Source organism: Petaurus breviceps, unplaced genomic scaffold, assembly GCF_028583685.1.
Source record: "Petaurus breviceps papuanus isolate PSGF00001 unplaced genomic scaffold, PetGlider_PUasm1.0 173, whole genome shotgun sequence".
Taxonomy (NCBI): domain Eukaryota; kingdom Metazoa; phylum Chordata; class Mammalia; order Diprotodontia; family Petauridae; genus Petaurus; species Petaurus breviceps.
The window spans coordinates 15,307,944-15,333,087 of NW_027185759.1; the positions used below are offsets into that span (position 1 = coordinate 15,307,944).

Sequence of the window (25,144 nt, forward strand, 5' to 3'; positions counted from 1 at the left end):
GGAAGGAAGGAAGGAAGGAAGGAAGGAAGGAAGGAAGGAGGGAGGGAAGGTGGGAGGGAAAGAAGGAAGGAGGGAAGGAAGGAAGGAAAGAAGGAGGGAAGGAAGGAGGGAGGGAAGGAAGGAAGGAAGGAAGGAAGGAAGGAAGGAAGGAAGGAAGGAAGGAAGGAAGGAAGGAAGGAAGGAAGGGAGGGAGGGAGAAACAGAGTAATTAAGTGCTTTCTATGTGTCAAGCACTGTACTAAGCTGGAAATACAAATAGAATTTTTACAATCCCTGGTTGCAAAGGAATCCAGGTGATTAATAGTGGATTTCAGAGGTAATAGAACTTTGCTACTGCTGTTAATACTATGATATCATATGTTCTATTGAAAAAAAGTTCTTGGGGTTTTAGTGAACTGCAAGTTGGTGACTCAATAGAGTCTACTAAGACATGGTGATTATTTTCAAAGAAATGTGTAGTATTAATGCAGGACCTTCACTCAATACCATCCTAGGATAACCAAGAAAACCAACGCCTTCTTAGGTTACTTTCAGAGGGGCCTTGTGTCCTGGTCTTCTCTGCTCTCCTCAGGTCCCATAAGGAGTGCTCTAGTCAATTTAAAATGCGAAACGTTGGAAAGGGTAAGCTGAAGCCCATTCCTAGTGGGTCAGCCAAGATGGCAGACAGCCTCTAGTTGATGACCCATGAACATCAGTTACATAACTTAGGAAAGTTTGGTCTAGAGAAAAGACTATAGAAGGGGTGACATCATCCCAACTCCAAGTATTTGAAGGGCTATGAAAGAGAGATTAGACTTGTTCTATTGGGTTCCAGTTTTTAGTGAAGTTCCTGGAACATAGTAGGAGCTTTGCTAGTTGAGTGGCTGACTGAATCCTAGAAGGCAGATTTAGGAGTAGTTACAAAGAGGAAAATTTAGGCTGTATCTCTCTCTCTCTCTCTCTCTCTCTCTCTCTCTCTGTCTGTCTGTCTGTCTGTCTCTCTCTCTCTCTCTCTCTCTCTCACACACACACACACACACACACACACAAACCCTTGCTAAAAATAAGTGCCAACCTAGTGTGGAAGAGGCTACTTCAGGGGACATGAAGACAAGGAGTCTTCACCAAAAACTAGACAAAAACTTGTAAGATGTATAACAGACTCTTGTTCAAGTGCCTATGGTGACCCTTTGGGGCCGTTCCTGCTATGAAATCCTATGATGCTGTGAATCTCTGATACTCCAATAGACAAACACACACACACAGACACGGACACACACACACACACACACACACACACAAGATGTTTTTTTCAGGAAGTTCACAGATAATCTTTTGATTATATTTGGCCATAAAAAGAATGCTCGAGTGCAATGAATTTGTGTGATTTTTTTTTTTTAGGCAAAAAAAAAATTTTTTTTCTCTTTGGTCTATTTTTCTCAGAATACTAACAGAGGGCTAAAAAAGTCTTTAGAAGAAAATATGTGTAAGGGGAAATCATGACATCAAGAATCACTGGAAAATGCTACTCAAAGCTTGAAGCAAAGAGAATTTCAAAGGGTGGGTAGGTGAAGTGGCTTTTCTGACAACATTGACTAAAAAAATTGACCTACACCACTCCATGTGATGTTGTCATTCGGGACTGATTCATAGGATAGCCATCAGAGAAAGCACTCATGTATTGGATGACTGCTTGTTAGAGTCCAGCTCATGGGTCAGAGGACAGATATCATAAACCAGGGGCAGTTTAGTATCAATGAAGACATGATTGATGCATGAATGAAGAAACGATGCATGAACAAAGAAATGATGCGTGAATGAAGAATTAATGCATGATCAATGACTGATTCTGGGGGTCTCAGATTCATCATATATCAGTTTTGGAAGGGACTGTAATATTCCTTTAGTCAAATCACCTAAAAGAGAAATCTTGCAATGATGAACCTGAAATGCATTTGTCCAGACCTTGGTGACAGCCAATGAGTCAGGAGCCCACTTCTCCTGGAGGCAGACCATTCTGCTTTGTGGTATTGCTCATTACTGGGAATTTATCCTTGACATAAGATCTGAATAGGCCATTTTGCACCTCTTCTTCTTTCTTGGGGCCTGCCTTGGTTTGGGAGGCAAATAAGAAGGAGCTTAATCCTTCTTCTATAGAACAACCCTTCAAATTCTTGAAGGCAGTTAGAAGATGACCACCACCATCACCCATCTTCTTTCTCTGCTTTGGTTTTCCTTTCTTGTGAATTTACTAATCACCAACAAATACAAACCTTTCAATAAACAAAGAGAAGAAAGGGGATTGTACAAGAAACTGTATCATTTGTCTTATTGCTGTTTTATAAGACACATAAACATTAGATTTGACAAATTAATAACAAAATTGTTCGATTAATTTGGGTTCTCTTTTGCACTTCTTTTGCTTTTTTCCTATGAATTTTAAATGTTTTATTGATATTTTTACATCTACCCCTACTATTTCACGCTGCCAACTAGAAGCCCTCCCTTATATAAGTGAAATAGATGAACATACAGAAACACAAAATAGCCAGCTGGGTTAACAGCATGAAAAGAAAATAGTCTAAACAACCTGATCTTAGCGAGATAAATTAAACAAAACATAAGTGAACTCTAGAAGAAAAAAATTCCCAGTCCGAGGTGATTTTACAAGTAAATTCGATGAAACAATTACCTCCAATTAAACCCAGTTAAGTGTATTGTTGCAAAAACAGTTCTCCTCTCCAGGCTAACCCTGTGCAGTGCCTCATAGGAAATGGAATTGCATATTTCATAGAACCTTCACAGTCCTGCTTGCCTTGTGTTGGACATTTTCTACCTTAGCAAGGTCCTTTGTCCACTGTGGTGCCCACAGTTGAACTCCATGCTCCTCATGTGGTGTGAGCAGAGCAGCTACAGAGGGCCCATCGCCTGCTTACTGTCAGCAATCCTGCCTTCCTTGATGCAGCCCAAGAGCCTGAGGGCATTCCTGGCAGCCAGCTCCTCTTTCTTCCATTCCCAGGTCTAGAGCCATGAGCCCATCATTCTTCTTGGCCAAGAAGTGCTCATATGCCAGCATGGCACAGTGAATTGAGTCAGATTGCCTGGGCTTGGATCTGCTGCCTATTATCCATCAGTGCCATAGCTAGGAATTCTGGGGAGGGGGTGACTTGTGGGATGCAGTAAGTAGAGGAAGGAAGAAGACAAAGTAGTGATCCCACCTCAGGCAGTGACACAGCTGTGCTTCACTTAAGGTGGTGGGTCAGCAGGTCCTAGGATAGGGGTGTGATGTTATTTGGGGAAGTGCTCCAAGAGCCAGGCATCACAGGGATCATCACAAGACCATGAGGCATTGGGGTGGCAGTTCAGAAGGAACACAGGAGAGGAAGCATCCTGAGGTCCCCAACAAAGCTCCCATCCCTTTCCTAGTGACTAGCCAGAATCCTTTATGAACATGAGCAAATCATTGCAATTCCCTGGGCTTCCATTTTCTCAACTGTGAGATAAGGAAGTTGGACTATTTAATCTCCAAAGTCTTTGCCACTTCTGAATCCTGTGAACCCTTTCCTCCTTCAAAGACAGTTAGATGGCACAGTGAATAGATTGCTGAGCCTTGAGTCAGGAAGACCTGAGTTCTAATTCAGTCTCAGACACTAGCATGGTGACCCTGGGTAAGTCACTTAACTTCTGTTTGCCTCAGTTTCCTCACCTGCAAAACAGCACCTCTGTCTCAGAGTTGTTAGGAGGATCAAATGACATTGATTGTTTGTATAGTGCCCAGCACATAGTAGACAGTGGATGCTTATTTCCTTCCTTCTCATTGGTGAGTTCTTCCATTTGAGGACATGCCCAGACCAGCCATGCTCACTTCAAACCTGGCTCTGCTCCTGACTCTCTGGAAGTTCCTACCTTGCCCAGGCATGGCTATCTTCCCTCTCTGCCCCCTGCTTTCATCCTTCTTTATGTTCTGTCTACCTCCATTAGAATCTAAGCTTCTTGAAGGTAGGACTGCCCTTCTTTTGTGCTTATATTTGCATTTTCAGGGCTTGGTACAGTGCCCGGTATACAATAGTCACTTAATAAATGCTTTGTCTATCTGTCTCTTTCCCATGAATCCACCGTCCAAACAGTAGGGAGATTCAGTCAGTGTTCCCAGGACAAACTGCACGGCACAACCAGATCACTGTCAGGGTATTTAGACCAATCAGTCATAAGCCAACCTTCATTAATGATTTAATGACCTAGGGGCCTCTATAGGGAGGTGGAGATGAGAAGCCATAGCTTAACTGTGCAGCACAAAGACACTTGAGGCCCTGAGTTCTAGATATTTACCAGGAAACAAAGTTCTTGAGCTGATGGCCCAGGGGGATGGTTCGGAGCCTAGGGTTGCTGAGCCCTGAGTAGGCTCATCCCTGGTTTGGGTGAGTCACTTCAGAGGCCTGATCTCTGTGGCTTCTACCCTGCTCATTCACTCACATCATTTCTCTTTCTCAGACTCCACATGCCACCCAGACTGAGACAGGGGAGCTGGGGAGATGAATCAGCTGTTGTTTGTTTTTTTCCAAGATCTTGTGACTTCCTGAATGAGAGTAACCACAGAATAAATGCAGATAATATCCATGTTTTGTCTTGTTTTCTGCACCGAGGAAAGAGTTCAAGTGAATAAAGGGAGAACAAAAAGAAATGTAACTTCACTGTTTACTCTTGCATCATTTCTACAACACCCAACTGTCAGCGAGTCCTTCAAATTGTAAATAATCTGAGATTTCCAGATTATTGTACAAGGCAGTTCATGCTCAGGTCTTGGAACCTTCCACTGCTTGTCAGTTTTTAACAACTATTCTAATATTCTATTATGTCCCATGTTCAGGAAGTGCAAAAACAAACACCAAACAGTCCTTGCCTTCAAGGGGCTTACATTCTACTGGGGAGAGGCCACGAGTCCTTGGATAAGTAAACACAAAATGAATACAGTATAACTTTTGGCAGGCAGAGACCAGAGGGCAGTAGTCCAGGCAAGAGCTGATGAGGTCATGGACTGGAGGAGTGGCCTTGTGTGTATAGAGAGAGAAGGGGAAGAACATGAAATACATTGTGAAAGTAGAAAGAATGACTTTTGGCTCTGGTTTGGATGTTCAGGGAGACTGAGAGAAGTTAAGGATGACACCAAGGTTGCTGGCTTGAGTGGTGCCTTTGACAGTGAGAATCAGGCTGGAAAGAGAGGCTGGTGTTGGTGTGAGTTTGGGGTGGGGAAGATGAGGAGCTTTATTTTGGACACACTGAGTTTGAGATGCCTGTGGGATAGATGTCTAGTTTGATATAGTTAGAAATGTGTGATTACAGAAGAAAGACTAGGGCTGTATGTGTGTGTGCATGTAAATGTACATGTATGTGTGTGCACATGTATGTGTGTATGTGTATATGTCTGGGAATCATCTGCACTGAGATCATGATGGAACCCATGGGTGCTGGTAAGGTCACCAAGCGAGTATAGAAAAGGAAAAGTGCCAGAGTTAGAGAGTATGAACTGGATGAAGAATTAATTATCAAAGGACATTGGGAAGGAATGGTCAAACAGAAAGGAGGAGAACCAGGAGAAAGTAGTGTCGCCCAAACCCTTCTATAGCCAACCCCCGTTCTATCTCAACTACCAGCATAATTTCATGGGACAAGTGACCTGAACCAACCCAAAGCTGGGTGAGTGGGAGTGACTTCAGTTTCCTTCAGCACCAAGAACACATTCAGGATGGAGATGATATCTCCTAATGGAAGAGTGGGATGGAGTGGAAATTATGCTAGACAGATTTCAAATCTGAGGACCTGGATTCTGATCCTACCTCTCAGACAAGTCTCTTAATTTCTCTGGGCTTCAGTTTCCTCCACAGAAAAATGAGGTGTTTGGACTAGACAGCCTCTAGACCCTTGCACATTTGTATCTAGGTGGTAGGGTCAATAGAGAACTAGATTATTATCAGTAAGGCCTGAGTTCAAATCCTATTTTGGACAATTACCAGCTGTATAGCCCCTTGCAAATAATTTAACCCCTCTCACCCTTGGTTTCCTCCTGCATAAAATGGGGACAATAATAGTAGCATCTGCTTCATAGGGTGGCTATAAAGACTGAATGAGATCGTACATGGAAATCATTTTGAAAACCTTCAAGAGATGTGTTGGCTACTATTAGTATTTTGTTGTCCAGTTGTTGCAGTCATACCTGACTCTGTGTGACCCCATTTGTGGTTTTCTTGGCAGGGATACTAAAGTGGTTTGCCATTTCCTTCTCCAGCTCATTTTGCAGATGAGGAAACTGAGGCAAACAGGGTAAGGTGATTTTTCCAGGATCATATAGTTAGGAAGTGTCTGTAACTCAATTTGAACTCAGTTCTTCCTAACAGCAGGTCCCATGCTCTAACCACTGCACCACCTAGCTGCTAGTTAAAACCATCTTGGTTTTACAAATCAAAAAGTCAGATCAAATTACCCAAAGCAAGAGTGCAGAAATCTCCCATCCAGTTCATTCTCCTCTCTAGACTCCTGCCAGCACTATTTATTATTTTGGTCCTTGAGTTCCTCTCTTTTAAAGAAATCCTGGAGAATGCATTTTTGTGCCTTCAATATTCCATCTTCTTCCTCCACACACCCCCCCCCCCCCCCCCCTTTCTCCACCCCCTTCCAACTGCCCCTAAAAGAAACCAATGTCACGTTCAAATAAAGATTGCACATTATATAGGTAGAAAATAGCATTTTCTCCAAGTGTTAAAAAGGCACTAAAATGCACTTTATTGTTTTATTTAATCACAAAGACCTGAGATAGAGGCCTTATCTGAAAGTTATTGCTATTTGCCTAAATAGATTCCCTCCCTACGGATCCAGGTTCTCATTTCTTTCAATTTCCTCTGAGAATTGTTCTGCCTAAAACAGTCTCGGTGGCTTAGGGGGAGTGTCTTTATATACATGAAAAGATTCATCTAAATGCATCCATTTCTCTAGACACTAAGAAGAGACTTCTTAAAAACACACACACACAACAGTTTTGCCCATTTCCATTCTAATATGTGATCTAAATAGAGTTATCTGTCTCATATCCTGAATGATTTTTGAGGATGGGTAGGAAGAACAAAGACTGGGCTTGGAAATAATGAGGAAGTATTAGTCTTGTTTTGCAAGGTAAAAAAAGAATTCAAGTTAAAGAATTTAGAAATGATCAAAAAATTTAAGGTATAGATTAAGGAGTTTGAAAAAAAAATAACTGTTCAATTTACAGGAAACCTGATGTATAGATAGGAATCCTGATACCTAGGGAGAATTTATCTGGGGATGCTGGAGGGGGGATTTTCTCTTTCCCTCCCCTCCAAGTCTGGCCTCTGATCCCAGGAAGTAGGTATGCCCTAAGAAATGGTCCAACTGAAGATAAAGAAATTCATGGGGGGAGATGGGATGGTCTGTCTTCTCTTCCTCTAATCTCTATTCACACTGGGAGGGCCTCACCTTCTCCTCTCCTATACCAGGGCATAGGCAGGGAGGGAACTTTGAGCTTCAAAGCATGAGGTTGGCCATCTCCAGACCTCAGTGGGGAGCAGATACCCCCCCCCATCCAGATGCCAGTCATGGAAAAAAAAGTCCTAAGTGCCCCCCTCAAGTTATGACTCTGCACAACACTAACCTACTAACTTCCAGTCACTTATTTAAGAACTCCAACCTGGATTAAAATTGTCAGCTTCAATGAGAAGAACTTCAGTAGTCCTAGCTATAAATATAAATAATGCATATAAAATGATACTGTAAACAGACAGTGGATCACTGAAATAAATCTGCCAATAAGCATTTATTTAGTGCTTACCATGTGCTGGGCATGAGGTGGCATTAAGGGGTAAGGTACAGCTTCTGCTCACAAGAAACTCACAGTCTAAAAAGAGACACAAGACCGAGTCACAGCCAAGTGTCAGGGAAGAGTAGGAATAAGCACACAGATACTCAAATATAAATATGAATTGGGATAATGGAACTTAAAAAGTTAGAAAAATGATTCATCAGTAGACATTGGGTCACCACCTTCATAGAGGCAATGGAACCAGAGATAGGCAGGAGGCAGATTATGGATAAAATAGCTACAGCAACATGAAGTGGAAAAATTCTTCCTGGGGAGGAATTACAGTGGAGGTATGTTCAAAAGTGAATGTGGTCTAGTCTGTAGACAAGAGTAGCCTAGAAAAATGGCAACCTGTGGCAACAACTCCGCTGTATGAGGTCAACCGGACACTGGGAGGTTTGTGTTTAATGGCAATAGCTAAACCATGAGTGTAAATGAGAAAAGACATGCACTAGGGCTTCAAAGGGAAGAAAAACAGAGCAAGAAAGGCTTTTCCTGGAGGGGAACAAGAAAGCTATTGATTAGGAAAAAAAGACAGGAGCAAACATAGATGGTGACTCTAATTTGTTTGTTTCTGTCTTTGGAGGGAAAAGAAATGCAGACCTCCTGAAGGTTCCAATAATTATTTAGAGGCAGCAGAATATAACCTATTGACTTTCCCAGGACGATTATAAAAATCCTTGTTTCATTCTCTCATGTCAAATCCATGAGGTTAACTCAGAATGTATATGATACAGTATGTGAAATCAGATCCAAACTTTGGGGTTTCGTCCAGTATTTGAGAACAGAAGAGTCAGAAGGAAAATGAAAATTATTGCCTGAATTAAAGCAAATAGAAGCCACCTGAAAGGGGTTTGGGTGGAAAATGAGTTCGGGTTTTTGAGACCAAGGACAAAGCTATCTAAGTCCTGGAGAACCTGGAAAGATCAGAGGATCATCGTAGACTGAAATTTTAGAAGGAACCCCAGAGACCATCTAATCAACTCCCTCATTTTGTAGATGAGGAAATTGAAGCCCAGGGAGGTTACTCAGTTTGCTGAGGTCACAAGGTAATAAGTAGAAGAACTGGAACTTGAATCCAAGTCCCCTAAGCCAGGGATGTTTCCACTATAGATTCAAGGAGAGTTATTTTTATTCAAGCCTGGTTGTAAATCATGGTTTTGAATCTGTAGAAAAGAGTTTAAGAATTAGTCACCTAACTACAGCTATGAGTTTATTTTTCTTTTAGTCTAACTTTAATTTGAGTATACTATTTAAAAGTAGTCTCACTTAAATGCTTATGCCAACAGGTTTAAACACTTGAGAGTAAGTGCTTGAGAGTAAGAGCCCACCTGAAACCCAGTATGACCTGGCCTCAAATCTTACATGTGACACCTAATGTTTGGATGACCCTCCCTAAATCATTTAATCTCTCAGTGCTCTAGGCAGTTCTCTAAGGGTCTAAACTGTGGAACTTGATTGAAGGATTTTCTTTCCCACAGACCTTCATTTATTATGGGTTAACGCTCTTGCCATTTTTAAACAATTGTGCCTACTTGTTTCAATAGTAATATTTTTGTAGAAAAAGTGTTAGTAGAAAAATATGCCATATTCTCTTTGTCTCAGTTAACCACATCATTGGGATGTCAGACTGTTCAGACCACCCCACCAGGCCATTGACAAGGCACCTGGAGTTTGCACGTCCTAAAGTCAACCTAAATACTTAAGAAGTAAAAGGCTTTAAAGTGGTAGCTTTGCATGCCCAAATTTTGAAAGTGATGGCAAATGTCATGCTTATCAATGGAATACTTTTAATGATTAGTCATTTCCATTTCTCTTCTTGGGTCTTCTAAGAGATGTCAGTCTGAAATCTTCTTTCCTGCATGATAGAAGCTTCGATCAGTAAAAGAAAAAAGATAATTTTTATACTAGAGGTTTACTTGGTATAAATATGTGTGTTCAGTTCAAAACCACCTACTTCTATCAAGAGAAGATGACGTAAATCATCACGACACAGCCCACAATCCAGCCAATCAGCAGAAGAAGAGGGACAAGCAAGTTTGAAGTTGTAGACTCTATTTAACAAACAGACAAAAAGCAGAAGATAGACATAGATTCATATAGATTCCTAACGTGTAATCAAGAAAAACATGAATTCACAGTGGAGAAAAATAGAAGTAGGTGTCAGATAACATTCAATATATAATGTCATTTATGGAACTGGTTATATGTAATGCATGTCACATAGCATGTGGGATGTATGTGAAGACGTACACATATGTATCTGTTAGACCATGCACCTTATAGAGTAGTGAAGATAGTCCTTGTTCTGGAAGCAGGAAAATGTCCTTTCAAATCCTGTCATTTACTAGCTGGGCAGATGAGTCCAGCTCTCTGAGACTCAGTTTTCCAATCTGTTTGCTCCTATAAGGTGCATATGAGACAATGTAGTCAAAGTGCTTTACAAATTTTAATGGTCTGTAAATGTCAGTTATTTGCTTCATCAACAAGTATTTATTAAATACCTACTGTATGCCAGGCACTGTACTGGGCACTGGGGATACAAAAATAGAAAGGAAACAGTCCCTGTCCTCAAAGAGCTTACAGTCTAATGGGAGAGACAAGCACATACAAAACAGAAGGAAACAATGAAAGTCAAGATCATTAGGAAGGAAACTAGGGGAGGGAAACGGGGAAATACTTCATGAATATGGTGGTACTCCAGCTAGAGCTGTTTCAAGGAGGAAAAGAAGGACTCTGTGAGGGTTAGGGGAAAATGAGGAGGAGGAGGTGAAAGTATATTCTAGTCACGAATAATAGTTAGCATACAGGCTGAGACACAAGAGTGTTATGTGAAAGGAGAAGAGAGATCAGTTTGGCCAAACTGAAAAGCATGGAAACAGTAGTAACAGAGCGAGGCTGGGGAAATAAGTTGGGGCTAGTGTATAAAGAGCTTTGAAGGATAAACAAGAGTTTTTCTTTAATCCTCAAGTTGATAGGAAGTTGATGGGAAGGTGGTCGAGTAGGGCAGTCATATGATCAACCCTGCATTTGAGGAAAAATGCTTTGGCAGCAAATATAGACTGTGGACTAGACAAAATTCATTCTTAAATGCACAAAGCAGCAGCGGTAGCAATATCTTGTGCAAAATATATGAAAGATATATATATATATATATATATATGAAAGAGTAAAGAAATCATTATTGATAACCTAAAAAAACCCCCACAATACAGGCATCGCATGCTATCAAAAAATAATTTTCTGCTCAATAGCTCACCCTAATCTATACCTGTCAAATGAAACTTACGGTACAACATGGCTCCTTCTCAAGGACAAATACCAGAGGCAGAGGGTTTGCAGAGCTTAGCACTGGCCTGCCAGTGGGTATGATGGTGTTTCACAATAGCATGCACTGGTAAACTTGTGGTCTGGGTCAGACCCCATCTTGGGGAGTCTATTCAAGTCCTTAAGAAAGCCATTGATAAACTGGAGAGCATTCATAGGAGGGTGGGCAGAATAGTTCAGGGTATCAAGTTCATCAGCTGAAGGGACTGGAAAATTTTAGACTAGAGAAGACTTTGCAGAGGGGAACTGTAACTATTCAAGCATTCAAAGTCTTGCCTTGTTGAAGAGGGCTAGGCTGAGTCTAATTGTCCCCAAAGGGCAGAACAATGGGTGGGAATCACAAAGAGACAAATATGAGTTTAATAGAAAGAAAAATTCTCAAAAAATTAGAAGTGGAATGGGGTGCCTATGTCAGGAAGTTCATAGACTCAAGGGGCTGGGCTTGACTCATTGGGTATTTTACAATGGGGATTCCTCTCCTTAAACAAAATGGTTCTGAGGGCTTTTCTGATGCTCAAATCACGTGATTCTCTAGGCATAAATTTAGAACTGGGAGGGGCTGCCTTCATTGTTTAATGGGATGGAACTAAGACCAAGAAAGCCTGAACAACTTGCTTAAGGCTGCACTGTGACAGAGGCAAGATTCAAAACCAGAAGCTCTGGTTCCCAACCTAACAAATGCTCTGCTGTATTGGACCATGGGCCACTCCTTATTGAGGAACATAAAGGAGAGCCTAGAGATGATTATGGGGCAGGTACATTGTGAAGAAGATGGTTTTACTTTATGGTCTCAATAGTCTTGGTTTCCTCAACAGCTAGCATGGAGCCTGGCCCATAGTCAGCACTTAATCAATGCTTGTTGATTGACTGATTGATTAGACTCTGGCCACGAGAGTGTCTTCCAGCTCTGCTGTTCTGTGATGCTCTGTGAGATGCACCCAGGCAGGCAGGGCTGATTCTTTTGGTTCCTCCTACCTTCTCCATTCTACTAAAAAATTAATTCTTTTCTGTAAGGTTTCCCGTGTGTGTATGTGTGTGTGTACGTGTATGTGTTCTGCCCCAGTACCTAAACCCTTACACACAACACAACACAGTCTTGCAAAAGCACACAGAAATGACCCCAGAAGAAATGTCATATTGTTAATACCCTGGTCCTAAAGACTTCGAGAAGCTCAATTCCATTTCATGCCATTAGCCTACAAAGGGAGGATGGATATTTTTAACATTCACAGTCCTGAGATAATTTCCAGCGCTTATACAATACGCATTTTTGAAAATTCTATTAATGTAAAAGCACTGGTGAAGAAAGTCGTTTTTTTTTTAATTTGAAGACATCATTTTCAAAGGAAAATTTCCTAAATGGAACAGAATACTTTTTTGAGCCTTTTTAAAAATTGGATTCTCTCCAAACAGTCTTGACAATTTCAAACAGATCCCATTGTTTCTCATAGGAAGAAAACACCCCCTTTCCATTTCTATTCTCACAGAATGACCTTGGATAAAGCATTTACTTAACCTTTCTGGAGAAAATTAATACTCTTTCCTTCTCTGTTACATATTTCTATAAGTATATGTTGAACAGTAATTATGTCTATATGTATGTGTGTATACATATACGTATATATGTATGTATTTTACAATCATTTGAGGTAAAAGATGACTTTAAAATTAGGAAGGCATTACATTTCAAACATGTCTTTTCAAAAGACCTATCAAATGATGTTTCAAGTCACCGTATTTTCCAAAGCTCTCAGTCCTTAGGACTGTCAATGTCGAGCTGTTATGTACCTTAGAGATCAGGTTAAAGCTCCCTTTCTTTGCCCTTCCTATTTTATAATGAGGAAACCAAGGCCCTGAAACTTTAGGCATCATATTGCCCAACTTATAACTAGACACACATGGAGATTGCATAAGAATATATGAAAAATAAAATATTTTCAGCTTTCACATGGCACCTGTCTAATATTCTTTTGTAAAAATCAATCCAAACCAAAGCATATGTGAATGTTCTCCATGTCCCTTAATGTGAGCTTTGGCCTGTCTGTGGGATGAATATTTGGATCTCAATGTGGCCACTCTGACTGAAAATAAACGTGTATTCATACTGCAGGTAATGCCTTTGGTACCGGCATCCATTCCCTAACTGAGAAAAATGGTCACTTATACTTTCAAACACAAGAAACCATTTCAAGATGCATCTATTTATCAAATTTGTCAAGGAGGTAATAAAAGTGATTCCTGCAATGGGCAGGAGGCTGAATTAGGGGACCCCTAAGAGTTCTTTTAATAATGAGATTCTATGACTTGATGAACTCTGATCATAGTATATCATTTATTTATTTGTTTGCTTGTTTTGCTGGTCTCATGCCTTCATTGTATAAGGAGCTCCTGGTGAGGACATTTCCTATGCCAATGCAGAACAGAATCTTCTCTTCAGCTGATACCTCGGAGCATTCCCTGGGCCCCTAAGGGGATAAATGGCCCCAGAGCCTGAGTCTAAGATCAGCTCTCCATTCAATATTCTAAGGGTGTCATAAGTGAAGTGAGCCCACATATTTAATTCAAACTAAAATCATAGGATGCAGGGAAGGAGAGGACACTGAAGGTCACTGAGCCCAGGGGTTCTTCAGCTGGGGTCCACAGACCTTCTGTCTTCCCATGGATCAGTTTCAAGGGGTCTGTGAACTTAGATGGGAAAAAATACATCTTTATTTTCACTAACCTTTAGGTGAAGTACAGCATCCCCTTCAATTATGAAAGCAGGCAGCAAAATACAGTTCTGAGAAAGCTTTATTTGTCTGCTAAAGGGGCCCATGATACAAAAAAAAAAAATACAAACCCTAAATCTAGTCCAGTTCTTGGAGTCAGGGAGCCCAGGTTCAAATTCCAAGTCTGACACTTACTACCTGTGTGACCTTGAGTAAGTCACTTAGCCTCTGTGGGCCTCACTCTCCTCATCTATAAAAATGCAATGGTGGGACTAGATTGTCTTTCAGGACCCTTCTGGCTCCACAGCAATGAGCCATGATGGGAGGAGAGAGGGCGTGACTTCCTACAGGCTCACACGGGTTAAGTCACAGTATTAAGTCAGGGTTTGAACCTGGCATCTTTGAATCCAAATCCAGCCTTCTTTCCCAAAGCACACTCATCCCCATGAGTGAGCCAAATAACTTTTTGCAGTTTCACTGTTTGCATTAATGGGAAGAAAAAAAAACATTTTTGTGTCTTTTTCAAAATGATTTGTATAGTTGGACAGGGCGACATCCCACAGTTTCTCCAAAGTTTTTTTCCAGGCACACCAGCATATATTACTAAGGCTTCTCTGACAATGAGATTCTGTTCCCCAAATACATCCACAATGCAGCAAGCATGATAAAATATGACCCAGTTAACAGTGCATTTTTCTGCTCTTACTGCCAAGCAGACCTTACAGACCACACAATTCTTCTCCCAATAAGAGACCTTTAAATCTTACCTTTTTCGGCCATTCTCCTCGGTGCCAAAAGTCTTTGTATGGGACAAGGTCTGGCTGCTTGGCTATTGTCACCCAGACCTGCCTTGAGTTTTAAATAGAGGGGTATCTGGAATGTGTGACAGCCGCCTCCCTCGCCCTTTGCCAGTCTTCTCCTGGGTGATGTCAGACATTACAAAGGACAAAATTTCTGACCCCTTGAGTTTGCTATGTAACAAAACCAGAGGCTTGTAGGGCTTGAAGACTGAAATGAAGGAATCAGACTTGGTGAGCCTCAGCCAGGAGACTGGAGGATTTTTATTTTGTGTTGTGATGAGAATGTGTTACTTTCTACTCCAAACTGGAAGATCACATAGGAGTGGGGAAGTATGGCCCAGAGGGAAGACATGAAGGCAGCAACCAGCCTGAAGATCAGTCAGGTAAGGCTTTCAGATGGACCCTAATTCGATGGTCCAAAGACCTCTCTTCCACACTGTGGCCCATGTGCTCAAAAAAAATACTGGGGTGTATGGTGTGGTAAATCTGAATAATGCAGAGTGGTGAAGTGATGAGAGGGACTTATTTATAGCCTGACGCTTGTCCAAATGACTCTAGGAAACTTCTCCTGCCTTTCCCAGAGTTAATAATAACAGCCCTTGTTTATCTAGAACTTAAAGTTGCAGAATGCGTTTTACCCATTTGATTGCTTATTGTTCCCTGATTTTTTTTAAAAAAAGAGTAAATCATACTTGCAATATAAAGATAAGTGAGATCGATTCATTACTTAAACAATCAAGAGTTTTCAGAGAGATCATATTTTGATTTACTTATTTTTAGGTTCAGATCTGAGATACTATCCATGAACTCCCAGTGTGGAAATTCTCTCCATTGATGCATGTCAGCAACCCACCAGCAGTTTATTGTCTTAAGGAGTCCCATGGGTCAATGTCCATGACATGCAGAAGTGTACTTGAAGCAGAGGCTTACTAACTCTGACTGATCCACTAACCAATACTCTACAATACCTTTAGTTTTTATTAGAAATGTATAAATAAAGTATATTCTGTTGTTAAAGCAGCTTATCAGACATGCTTGATATGTTGGTTTGTCTTGCTAAACTGCTTTTTTTCTCTTTCTTCTTAATCTTTGCTACAATGAAAGGCTCTGTGGGGAGGGAAGAATATAATCAGAAATTATATATTGTTGGGTAGTTATTTCAGTCGTGTCTGACTCTTCATGACCCCATTTGGGGCTTTCTTGGCAAAAACACTGGAGGGGTTTGCCATTTCCAGCTTATTTTACAGGTGAGGAAACTGAGGAAATCAGGGTAAAGTGCCTTGCCCCGGGTCACTCAGCTAGGAAGTGTCTGAGGCCAGATTCAAACTCAGCAAGACAAGTCTTCCTGACTCCAGGCCTGGCACTCTATCCACTGTGCCATCTAACTACCATATATATATATATATCTTATATATGACATCCCTCCAAATATTCTATCACTCAGTTATACTGTCCACCTTGCTGTTTCTCACACACAATGCTCAATCTTCTACCCTGGAGCCTTTTTACTGACTTTCCCCAGTGCCTGGGATACTTTCCCTCCTCATTGCTGCCTTTTGGAATTCTCAGTTTCCTTTCAAACTCAGTTCAAACACCACCTTGTACATGAAACCCTGCTGATGCCCCCAGCTAGGGGGGCTCTCCCTAACAAAACAACCTTGTATTCATTTTGGATATATTCTGGAGATATTGTTATATGTACATATTGGGTTTATAATTAGAATGTAAGCTTCTTGAGGCCAAGAATTGTTTATTTTGTCTTTGTATCCCTGGTGCTTAGTACAATGCCTAGTATACAAAAAACATTTAATAAAATGTTGGTTGGTTGATGGAAATGTACATAATATAAAAGTAAAAGCCATTGATAATTTTTAATCAATTCTATTTTGTTTGAAATAGTTTAAATATTGGCTTGTTATATGTTTAAATCCTGAGCCCCAAAGCAATAGGGCACCATGGAAAGCATCTGGGGCACGTCCAAAACAGTCTCTGCTTTCAACAGTGGTCATCTCTGCTGCTGCCATCCAAAGTGTCGAGGGGGTGAAACCTTTTTATAAATCTATGACTGATTAAGTCATTGTACTTCTCAGAGTTTTGGTCTCCTGTAAAATGTGTTAATTATGTTTACTACTACCATCATCACAGGGCTGATGTAATTAAAGTGCTTTGGAAACCCCAGAATGCTATGCAAATGTGTGTTGTTATTATGAAAGAGAAGAATCCCAGGATCTGAGCTATACATAGTCCTCTATATTGACATAACATGCTATAACTTGCAGAGTATTTTCACAGGCATCATATCGGGAAAACAACATAGTAGGGAGGAATATCTTTGCATTGAAAATCTGAGGATCTGGATTCAAATCCTGACCGCAATTTACTACCCATATGACCTTAGGCAAAACATTTAACCTTCTAGGTCTAATTTTGCTCATCTGTGAAATGAAAGGGTTGGATTTGCTGAGCTCAGAGCCTTTTCCAGCTTTGAATCTCCAGTCCTGAGCCTTGGTGGAGTGACAGAATCCAGAGCATTTGGAGGGGATCCTGGATCTTGACCAGAAGCCTTCTCAGGCTGGGCCTTTTTCTTTACCTGGCTCACCAAGAAATTTGGTTTCTCTTTTTCAATGATTTTCCACCTCCAATGGAAGATGTCCAGTAAAGAGCTTTCTAAGTCCCCCTGGTGCTTGAAGAGACTCTTACGTCGAGGGTGCCAGTCCCAGAGAAGCCCAGTGTCTTAGGTTTGGGCCTAGAAGGGACACTGGGCTGCAGATGCTATCGTGGACTGAGGCTGAGCAGCTTCCTGAAAGCTCCCTGGCATCCCAAGAAGCCGAGTTCCATGGTCATCGCATACTAACGTCTGCAAGCAGCTCTCCTTTCCTTTATACTGACTTTAAACCAACCCTTGCTTTTTCTCTTCCTCTCCTTTCAGCTGTTCTTTTTTTATTCTTTCTTGCTACACTCCTTCCCTCCCATAATATACTGGCCTAGATTTGTTTTTCACTCACCGTCCTGCTCCCCAGCCCTTCAATCTCCAGCCCATCCCACATTCACAGTTACCAACACATGTATTTACTTACAAATTTTGGAGCCTATGATAACTAGAAAGGCTTGAAGCAAAGGAAGGGGATTCTCATGACAGCTGCATTATCCTATGTTAACTACAAAGCAAAGGGTTCCCCAAAGAAAACAGTGCCTTCCTTCTGTGGCTGGCCCTCTTCCACACATTCCTCCCCATAATCTCATACGGCAAACAAGCCTTTGGAAATCCTCTTTGTTCTGTGAGGGGCCTTCCCTCAGGGCCCCACCCCCACCCCTGAAGTGCTACTAACCTCCCATCCTGACTTTTTTGTGCTTATTTGTATTTATTCTCTTCCCATTAGCTTGTATACAGATTTGCTGTCACCTCCATTAGAATGTAAGCTCCTAGAAAGCTGAGGTTGTTGCACTCTTTATATCTGTAGCAACAGAGCCCAACACAGTGCCTAACACGTAGCATTTGTTGATCATTTGATTGGAAAGGTCAGTATTACAGAGTGGAAAAAAACCAGAGGGCTGGGGCAGAGACCTGGATCCTAAGACTGAGAGGTCACACTTCCTTGTCAGCCTTGGGCAAAGCGAGCAGTCTCTCTTCATCTGTGTCTACTCCAATAAAACAGACAGGCTGGACTAATTGATCCTTAAGGACCTTTCCCCCTCAATGACTGGCTGATTTCTAACTTAATGATACTGAGGTCTAGGGCTGGCCTTCCCAAACTAGGCCCCAGGCTCAGAGAGCTAGAACAAGTAGGAGCTTTTGAGGTCAATTAGATCAATTCCTCTCATTCTTCAGATGAGAAAACTCATTGGAATATGAGATAAACAATAATAACTCCCATTTCTCTAGTGCTTTAAAGAACACAAGAACTTTCTTCCAAACATTCCTGTAAAGTAGATATTGGGTGGGAACCCTAAGGCATTAGCAGAATAATCTGGTCACCCTTGCAAAGCCCTCAGGAACCTGCGGCCAAGGAGCTAGAATGCCTCACTTGGAGTGAAGAAGGCTGAGGTTCAGATACCACCTGTGATCCTTCCTCAGTAATCTGACTGTGGACCAAGTTCTCCACGCCTCAGGCAGCTCTCCAAGACTAAAGATTATATGTAGTTTGTATCATACACACACCAAGAAAAAAAAATCACTAATCCTCCACGCCCTGACAGCTAGATATTTGACCCTTTTTCAGTTGTCCCAGTCTATCAAACTGCTTCTGGATTCACTTGCCTCCCTACCCAGACCAGCCCCTATGGTCAGACATTCCAACTGAATTTTCATTAGAAGCAGTCCCTTCATTCTACTACTGTACCCTTCCAGCCCGCCCTCAATCCCAGACTCCAATCTCCCATTCATGTTCTGAGACTGCCAAGTTCCCCTTGAGAAAGTCATAAACCATAAGTGAATTGGTTCCTTCACAAATATTAACCCTAATCTAATGTGAACTGGGTCCTCCATGCTGCTCAGTAGTGCTCATACCCATCTCTGGTTAAGTGTGGTCATCATCAAAACCCTTCTGAACATTTCTACTGTCCACAGTTCCCATCCTCTTCCTACTCCCTCTTACTTATTTACTCCTACTCTGGCCTTCTAATTTATTGTGAAAATGTAGACTATCTGCCATAATTTCCCTATGTTCCTTTCTGTTTTAAAACTTTCTTTCTTTTCATTTCTTCTCTTTCATAACCTCAGAAGAACAAGTCTCCAGCCTCTTTTCCCTTTGTCTCATTTCCCTTTCCAAGATTTACACCTGGATTCAAATACTGAATTTCACAAGTACAGGATAAAGGAGGCATGGCTAGATAGCTGTTTATCTGAGAAAGTTCTAGGGGTCTGTGTTTATCCCTGAAAAGTTAAAAATTGGAGAAACAGCTGGGAGCTACAGAGAGGCAGGTTTGGGTTTGATGTATCATTACAATTCATCCCAATTCAAGCTTCCCCAAAGAAGCATGGGCTGCTGCCTCTCCCTGAAGGTCTTCAAACGAAGGCCAGATGGCCACTTGTCAGGGATGATGCAGAGGTCAGAGGTGTCCAGGCTTCTGTTGAACTGACTTCCAAAAAGGTCCCTTCTGATTCTGACCTCTGATTCTCCCTTTCATTTTTATTCTAGAATAAGTCGGAACAAGGAACTTCCCCAGTTTTCTTTGTCATCACTCCCCTCTCCCTGTTCATTACAGAGCAGAACTTAAGAGAAGGCCTTAGCTCTCCAATGTCAAATAAAGGCTTTAGTTGTTGGAGAACCCATTAGGAGGCAGTCAGTCTTCCCTTTAAGTCTGTCCTGGACAAATGCTCTATCCCAGGGCATTTCTTCTAGCTGCCTTGTCCTAAGTGTCTAATCATTGACATGTTGATTTTTCTCCTTTCCCTTTACATTAATGAGTGGAACAGAGCATGACAGATCCCACAAAGTGAAATTATTCAATTTAACTTGATTCACTAAAGGTGTAGCAGATTCCTACCATGTATGAGGCACCCTGCAAAGACCACCTTCCCTGCCCAAAGCTCCAAAGGAGAATGGATTTTCTAGTTGGATGGATAAACCAGCGAAATAGATCACAGAACACTTGAGCTTTCCAGACACACTACAGATGGGGCCTCTTGAATCCAGGAAGACATTTGCTAAAGGGAAAAAGGAAATCCTTAATCTGCTGAACAATCATAACTTAATCCAGTAGTTAGAGTTCTGTCCTAGGAAGCCAAAGTCATGGTCTGATTCCTGTGTGAATCGGTCAGTTCTGCTCTATTCCCTGGCCAAAGATAATAATTTATAATCCTATGCTGCTTTGAGCTTTACAAGACTTTCCTCACAACAGCTCTGTGAGGTGGGTCTTGTCATTTCTATTTTTACATCTGCTGCGTGCACTTCCTTCTCTCTCCACTCAGTCAACAGCCTGGTTCAGACCCTCATCGAGGAGAGTGCCTTTACTACTGTTTTCTGGTTGCTCCCTCTGCCTTAAGTCTCTCCCTACTGCAAACCACCCTTCACACAGCTGTCAAAATGATATTCTGAAAGCCGTGTCTGACCAGGTCTCTCCCTGCCCCCATTCCGCCACTCACCAGGATCAAACAGAAAATGTTCTGTTAGGATTCTAAAGCCCTCCACAGTCTAGCCCCTTTCAACTTTCCTACTCTTCTCTCCCCCCACATGACCTACGATGCCGTGACCCCGACCTTAGTACTGTATATGATATTCCATATCCAGTATCGATGCCCTTTCACTGGCCCCATGCCTGGAGCCCTCCTCTTCCCCATCTCCACCTCCTGGCTTCCCTGGCTTCCTTCAAGGCTGAATGCACGTCCCACCTTCTGGACCAGGCCTCTTCCAGTGCCCACCTTCCCCTCCACCATTACCTTCCATTTGCTCTGTCTCTGTCTTGTATGTCCATAGTTATTTGGATGTTGTTTCTTCCATTGGTTTGGGAATTCCTCAAGGGCAGGGACTGGGCTGTTGACTCTCCTTGTATCCTGTCTCTGAGCGCTGGGCATGGCACCCTTAATACACGTTTATTAACTGACTAAATGCTTGTTGACATAAGTAGTGTATCACTTTCACAGTTTTACAGATAAGGAAACCAAGGCACTAAAAAGGGCAAGTGGCCAGTGTAAACCCTGGTCTCTTGTTCCCTCTACTAAGCCAGACCATGCGTAGTGGCAGCAGGAATCACCAGCAGCAGCAGCAGTGGCAGCGGTCTGTGAGTGATGGAAATGCACAGAGGGGCCAGGACAGCATCCAAGAACAACAGCTGCAGAAGTAGACAAGACCTTAAAAGTCAGGGGGCTCAAGCCCTCATTTTACAAATGAGTCCAGTAGAAGTGACGTCACTTGCCCAAGGTCTCCTGTGAACCCCAAAGCAATGCTCCTCTGACCTATGAGAAGACAAAAGCAAAGAGGAAGAACCAGCCCCTTGGAATGGTTTCAAAATATGCCCCTTAGAATGCCATATTGCAATTTAGTAGAGGGAGTGATCTCTCTGCCAGTGGAGTCTGTTCCCTTACAAGTCCAGGAAGAAGGCTGCTCAAACATTGGGCTATTTACCCCTTCATTAGACTTGGGGAGAATGTGGACAAGAGGCCCAAAGGATGGCAGCAATGGATGGGGCTTTATCTGCTTGTTGTAGGTAATGGCCACATTCATGAGATTCACAAAGAATTGAAGGAGATGGATGGACAGATGGACAGACAGATGGATGGACAGACAGACGGACAGATGGATAGATGGATGGATGGATGGACAGATGGACAGACGGATGGATGGATGGACGAATGGACGGACGGATGGACGGACGGATGGACGGACGGACGGATGGATGGATGGATGGATGGATGGATTTATGAGTATCTACACAATACAATATGTGAATTACTGTACTGAAATTAACATAATTCTCCAGGATTTCACAAAATAAAATCATACCCTTTTGACCTTCAAGAAACATAGGTAATATATTTTGTCCCTTCTATAGGACAAGAGTACAGAAAATGCTTTATTTTTTCACTGAGCATTGCCTTCTGCTACTGGTGTATATAGAAGAATTGGCCGAGTGAATGTCCTATTGAGTCTTGAGCTCCCTTTTGGGGATAATAATGGAGTTCAGAGGAGGAAAGGACTCTTTATTCTACTTTCCCTAAAAGATATCCTTCCAAATCTCATTTAGATAAAATAGACTACACCCCCTCCCCATTTATTCCATCTGTTATAAAACCCCAAGCTTAATTTATTCACCTCTCATACCAAGCCCAGATAGCCAATATCTTTAATGAGATGTCACTTTACCTTGTGGGAGGGGAAAGGGCTCAATCCTTCCTCCTGCTGCCTGGGAAGCTGGGTATCAGAGGAGGCTGCACTGTCCCAGTGATGGTGTCCATGCCCTCAAGGGACCCCAGTGACTTTGACTCACTACAGAGTGAGTAGATTGCCAGACTCCCTGGGAGGTAATACCTTATTCATTGGGAGAATAGTGTTCCAAATTAGCAATTTTGTTAACACCTTTACCAGCAACAAGCAGAATTTTGGTTTAAAAATCATTTATTAAGTGAATTCTATGCACCAGACACTGTGCTAAGTTCTGGGAATAGAAATACAGGAAAGAAACAATCTCTTTCCTCAAGTAAATCATTCTGCTGGGGGAAATTCATTTATATATCCAATTATTGTCAATATTCAAATGCTTTTTATGTAACTTTTTTAAAAATAATTAAAAGCATTCCCTCCTCCCAAAATCTTTAAATATATGTATAAGTATATATATAAAATGTATAAAATATGTTTGTATATATATATGTATATATATACATACATACACACGTGTCTACACATATATATTTGGAGACAAAGAGTTTGAGGGGAGGTGACTTTTCCCCTAATAATATCAGCCCAAGCCCCCATTCCAGCAAAGACACCTCCCCATTTTAATTGCCAGCGACTAATCCCCAAATTGCATTTAACCCATTGAGAACAATTAGCTTTTACTTCAAAGTTAGAGCAAGAGAAAAAGTACAAACATTTTCCAGCAGCACCTAAGTATGTGTGGGTGGGAGGGGGTCATTCAGGAGGATAGTCTCAGTTTAGTTGGGTTTCTACACAGCATGGATCCCACTAAGTTCCCCTCCAGATCTGGCCTTACTTCTGGACAGGCCCTGGTCTCAGGCCTTCTGAACTGTCACCACTAGGCACTCTTCAGGGCTGCAAAGCTGGACCAGCTGGCTGTACATGCCCCTCCAGGACCCTATTCCTGATTCTGGTGGCTTGGGCTCCTACTTTTCTGGAACTCACAAGGTCATAGGTCCCAGTCACCTATCATGAAAAAGAAAGCAGGAAAGCAAGAAAGCCGGCGGCCCACATTCTCAGGTCCCAAATTTGCTCTGGCTGGGAGGGCCCAAGGTTCTTCCCCTCACAGTATATTGTCTCTCTCCTCTCACAGGAATGGTACCATGAAGGAAGAAGTCAGAACAAGGGAAGAGCCATCCCCCCACCCTCCCTTCCTCCAATTCTGGCTCCTGCGTTGCAGAAAAGATGATGATCTGTATTTGAAGAAGGTATTTGCTCAACGCAAGTCCCCTGTGTCAATGAAGTAAAAGGTCCATTCTCTATCATGGACTTTTTGAGTTAGAAGGAGACTATTGAGCATGTGCAGCTAGGTGTCTCAGTGGTCAACACACTGGGCCTAGAATCAGGAAGACTCAGCTTCCTGAGCTCAAATCCAGCCTCAGACACTTGCTAGCTGTGTGGCCCTGGGCAAGTCACTTAACCCTGTTTGCCTCAGTTTCTCATCTATAAAATGAGATGGAGAAGGATATGGCAAACCAGTCTAGTATCTGAACTGGACATGATTGAAACAACTCAACAACATGGAGTGTCTGCTCCAATTGCCACAGGAAACAATCCCCTAATGCACCCAAGGTCCTCCAGCCTTTACTTGAAGACCTGCAGGAATGGTCCTCGCCTCTGAGCGGCAAAGCTCTCCCACCATGGAACAGGACCGTTCCACCCTTCCATAGCCCACCCAAGAGGGATACATTCACCACACAGTCAGCAGACAGAAGTAGCCGTGTCTACACATGCTTCAGAGTCCATGAGGGAGCTGCATGGGACTGGGCCCTCTGCACATGCTTGTGAGGACTGGGCTTGTCAGCCAGTCACTCGGTGTCTTCATTCTGCATTCTCAACTTCAGGCCAGCTCAAGGGAAGAGAGAGTCAGCCGTCCTGCTACATGGATGGATGGACGTCCAAGCAAAACAAACTCAGATCTGTCCACAATTGCAGGGATCTGATGGATCCAGTTGTCTCAGGAATTCCTTCCCATGCTGCAGTTCACAACATATCCACATGCATGCAAAAGAAATACGAAGTAATGGAGGGGAGGGGGGACACAAGCAGCTGAGGGGATCATGGATGGCTTCTCGTAGAAGGGGGGCTTGAGTCGAGTTCTGAAGGAAACCAGAGATACTAAAAGTTGGAGGCGAGGGGAGCCTTCCAGGTGCAGAGGGCAGTAAGTGCAGAGATGGTATGGGAGCCAGAGTATCAAGAGAAAAAGAGAAAGAAGGCTTTGAGCCTTTCCTGCAAGAATCTAAAGACACTTACAAAATCTTAATTATAGTGCTCTGCATTCCTCAACAGGGCTGGGAAGAAAAGATTCAGAGCCATCCCCAAGAGATAAGTAATCCTTCCTCAGACAGTTAACTATGTGTATGACCTTGAGCAAGACCTTTCACCTCTGTTTGCCTCAGTTTCCTTATCTGTCAAATGAGGATAACAATAGAAACTACCTCACAGTGTTGCTTTGGGGCTCAAATAAGAGAACATGTAAAGTACTTTGCAAACCTGGAGGCAATATATAAATGTAAACACTTATGGTCAGTATCCTTGTGCTAGACTATCTCTGAGCGTAAAGAGGATATTATTTAACCTATCCATGGCTCAGTTTTCTAACCTGGT

At 42.2% G+C, this 25,144-nt stretch overlaps 1 protein-coding gene across 2 annotated transcripts; it reads right to left on the minus strand.

Moving 5' to 3' along the window:
• Positions 1 to 9,616: 9,616 nt before the first annotated feature.
• On the minus strand, positions 9,617 to 21,409 carry STRIT1 (small transmembrane regulator of ion transport 1). 2 transcript variants are annotated; one of them, XM_069083654.1, is made up of 3 exons: positions 21,061 to 21,409; positions 9,804 to 9,900; positions 9,617 to 9,704 (listed from the first exon to the last, which is right to left on the minus strand). In XM_069083654.1, exons 1-2 carry the CDS (start codon positions 21,065 to 21,067, stop codon positions 9,809 to 9,811), a joined length of 99 nt encoding a protein of 32 aa, XP_068939755.1. In that variant the 5' UTR covers positions 21,068 to 21,409; the 3' UTR covers positions 9,617 to 9,704; positions 9,804 to 9,808. The 2 variants fall into 2 exon arrangements, with proteins under 2 accessions (XP_068939755.1, XP_068939754.1); XM_069083653.1 differs by lacking the exon at positions 21,061 to 21,409 and adding an exon at positions 14,649 to 14,773.
• Between the last annotated feature and the right edge of the window lie 3,735 nt (positions 21,410 to 25,144).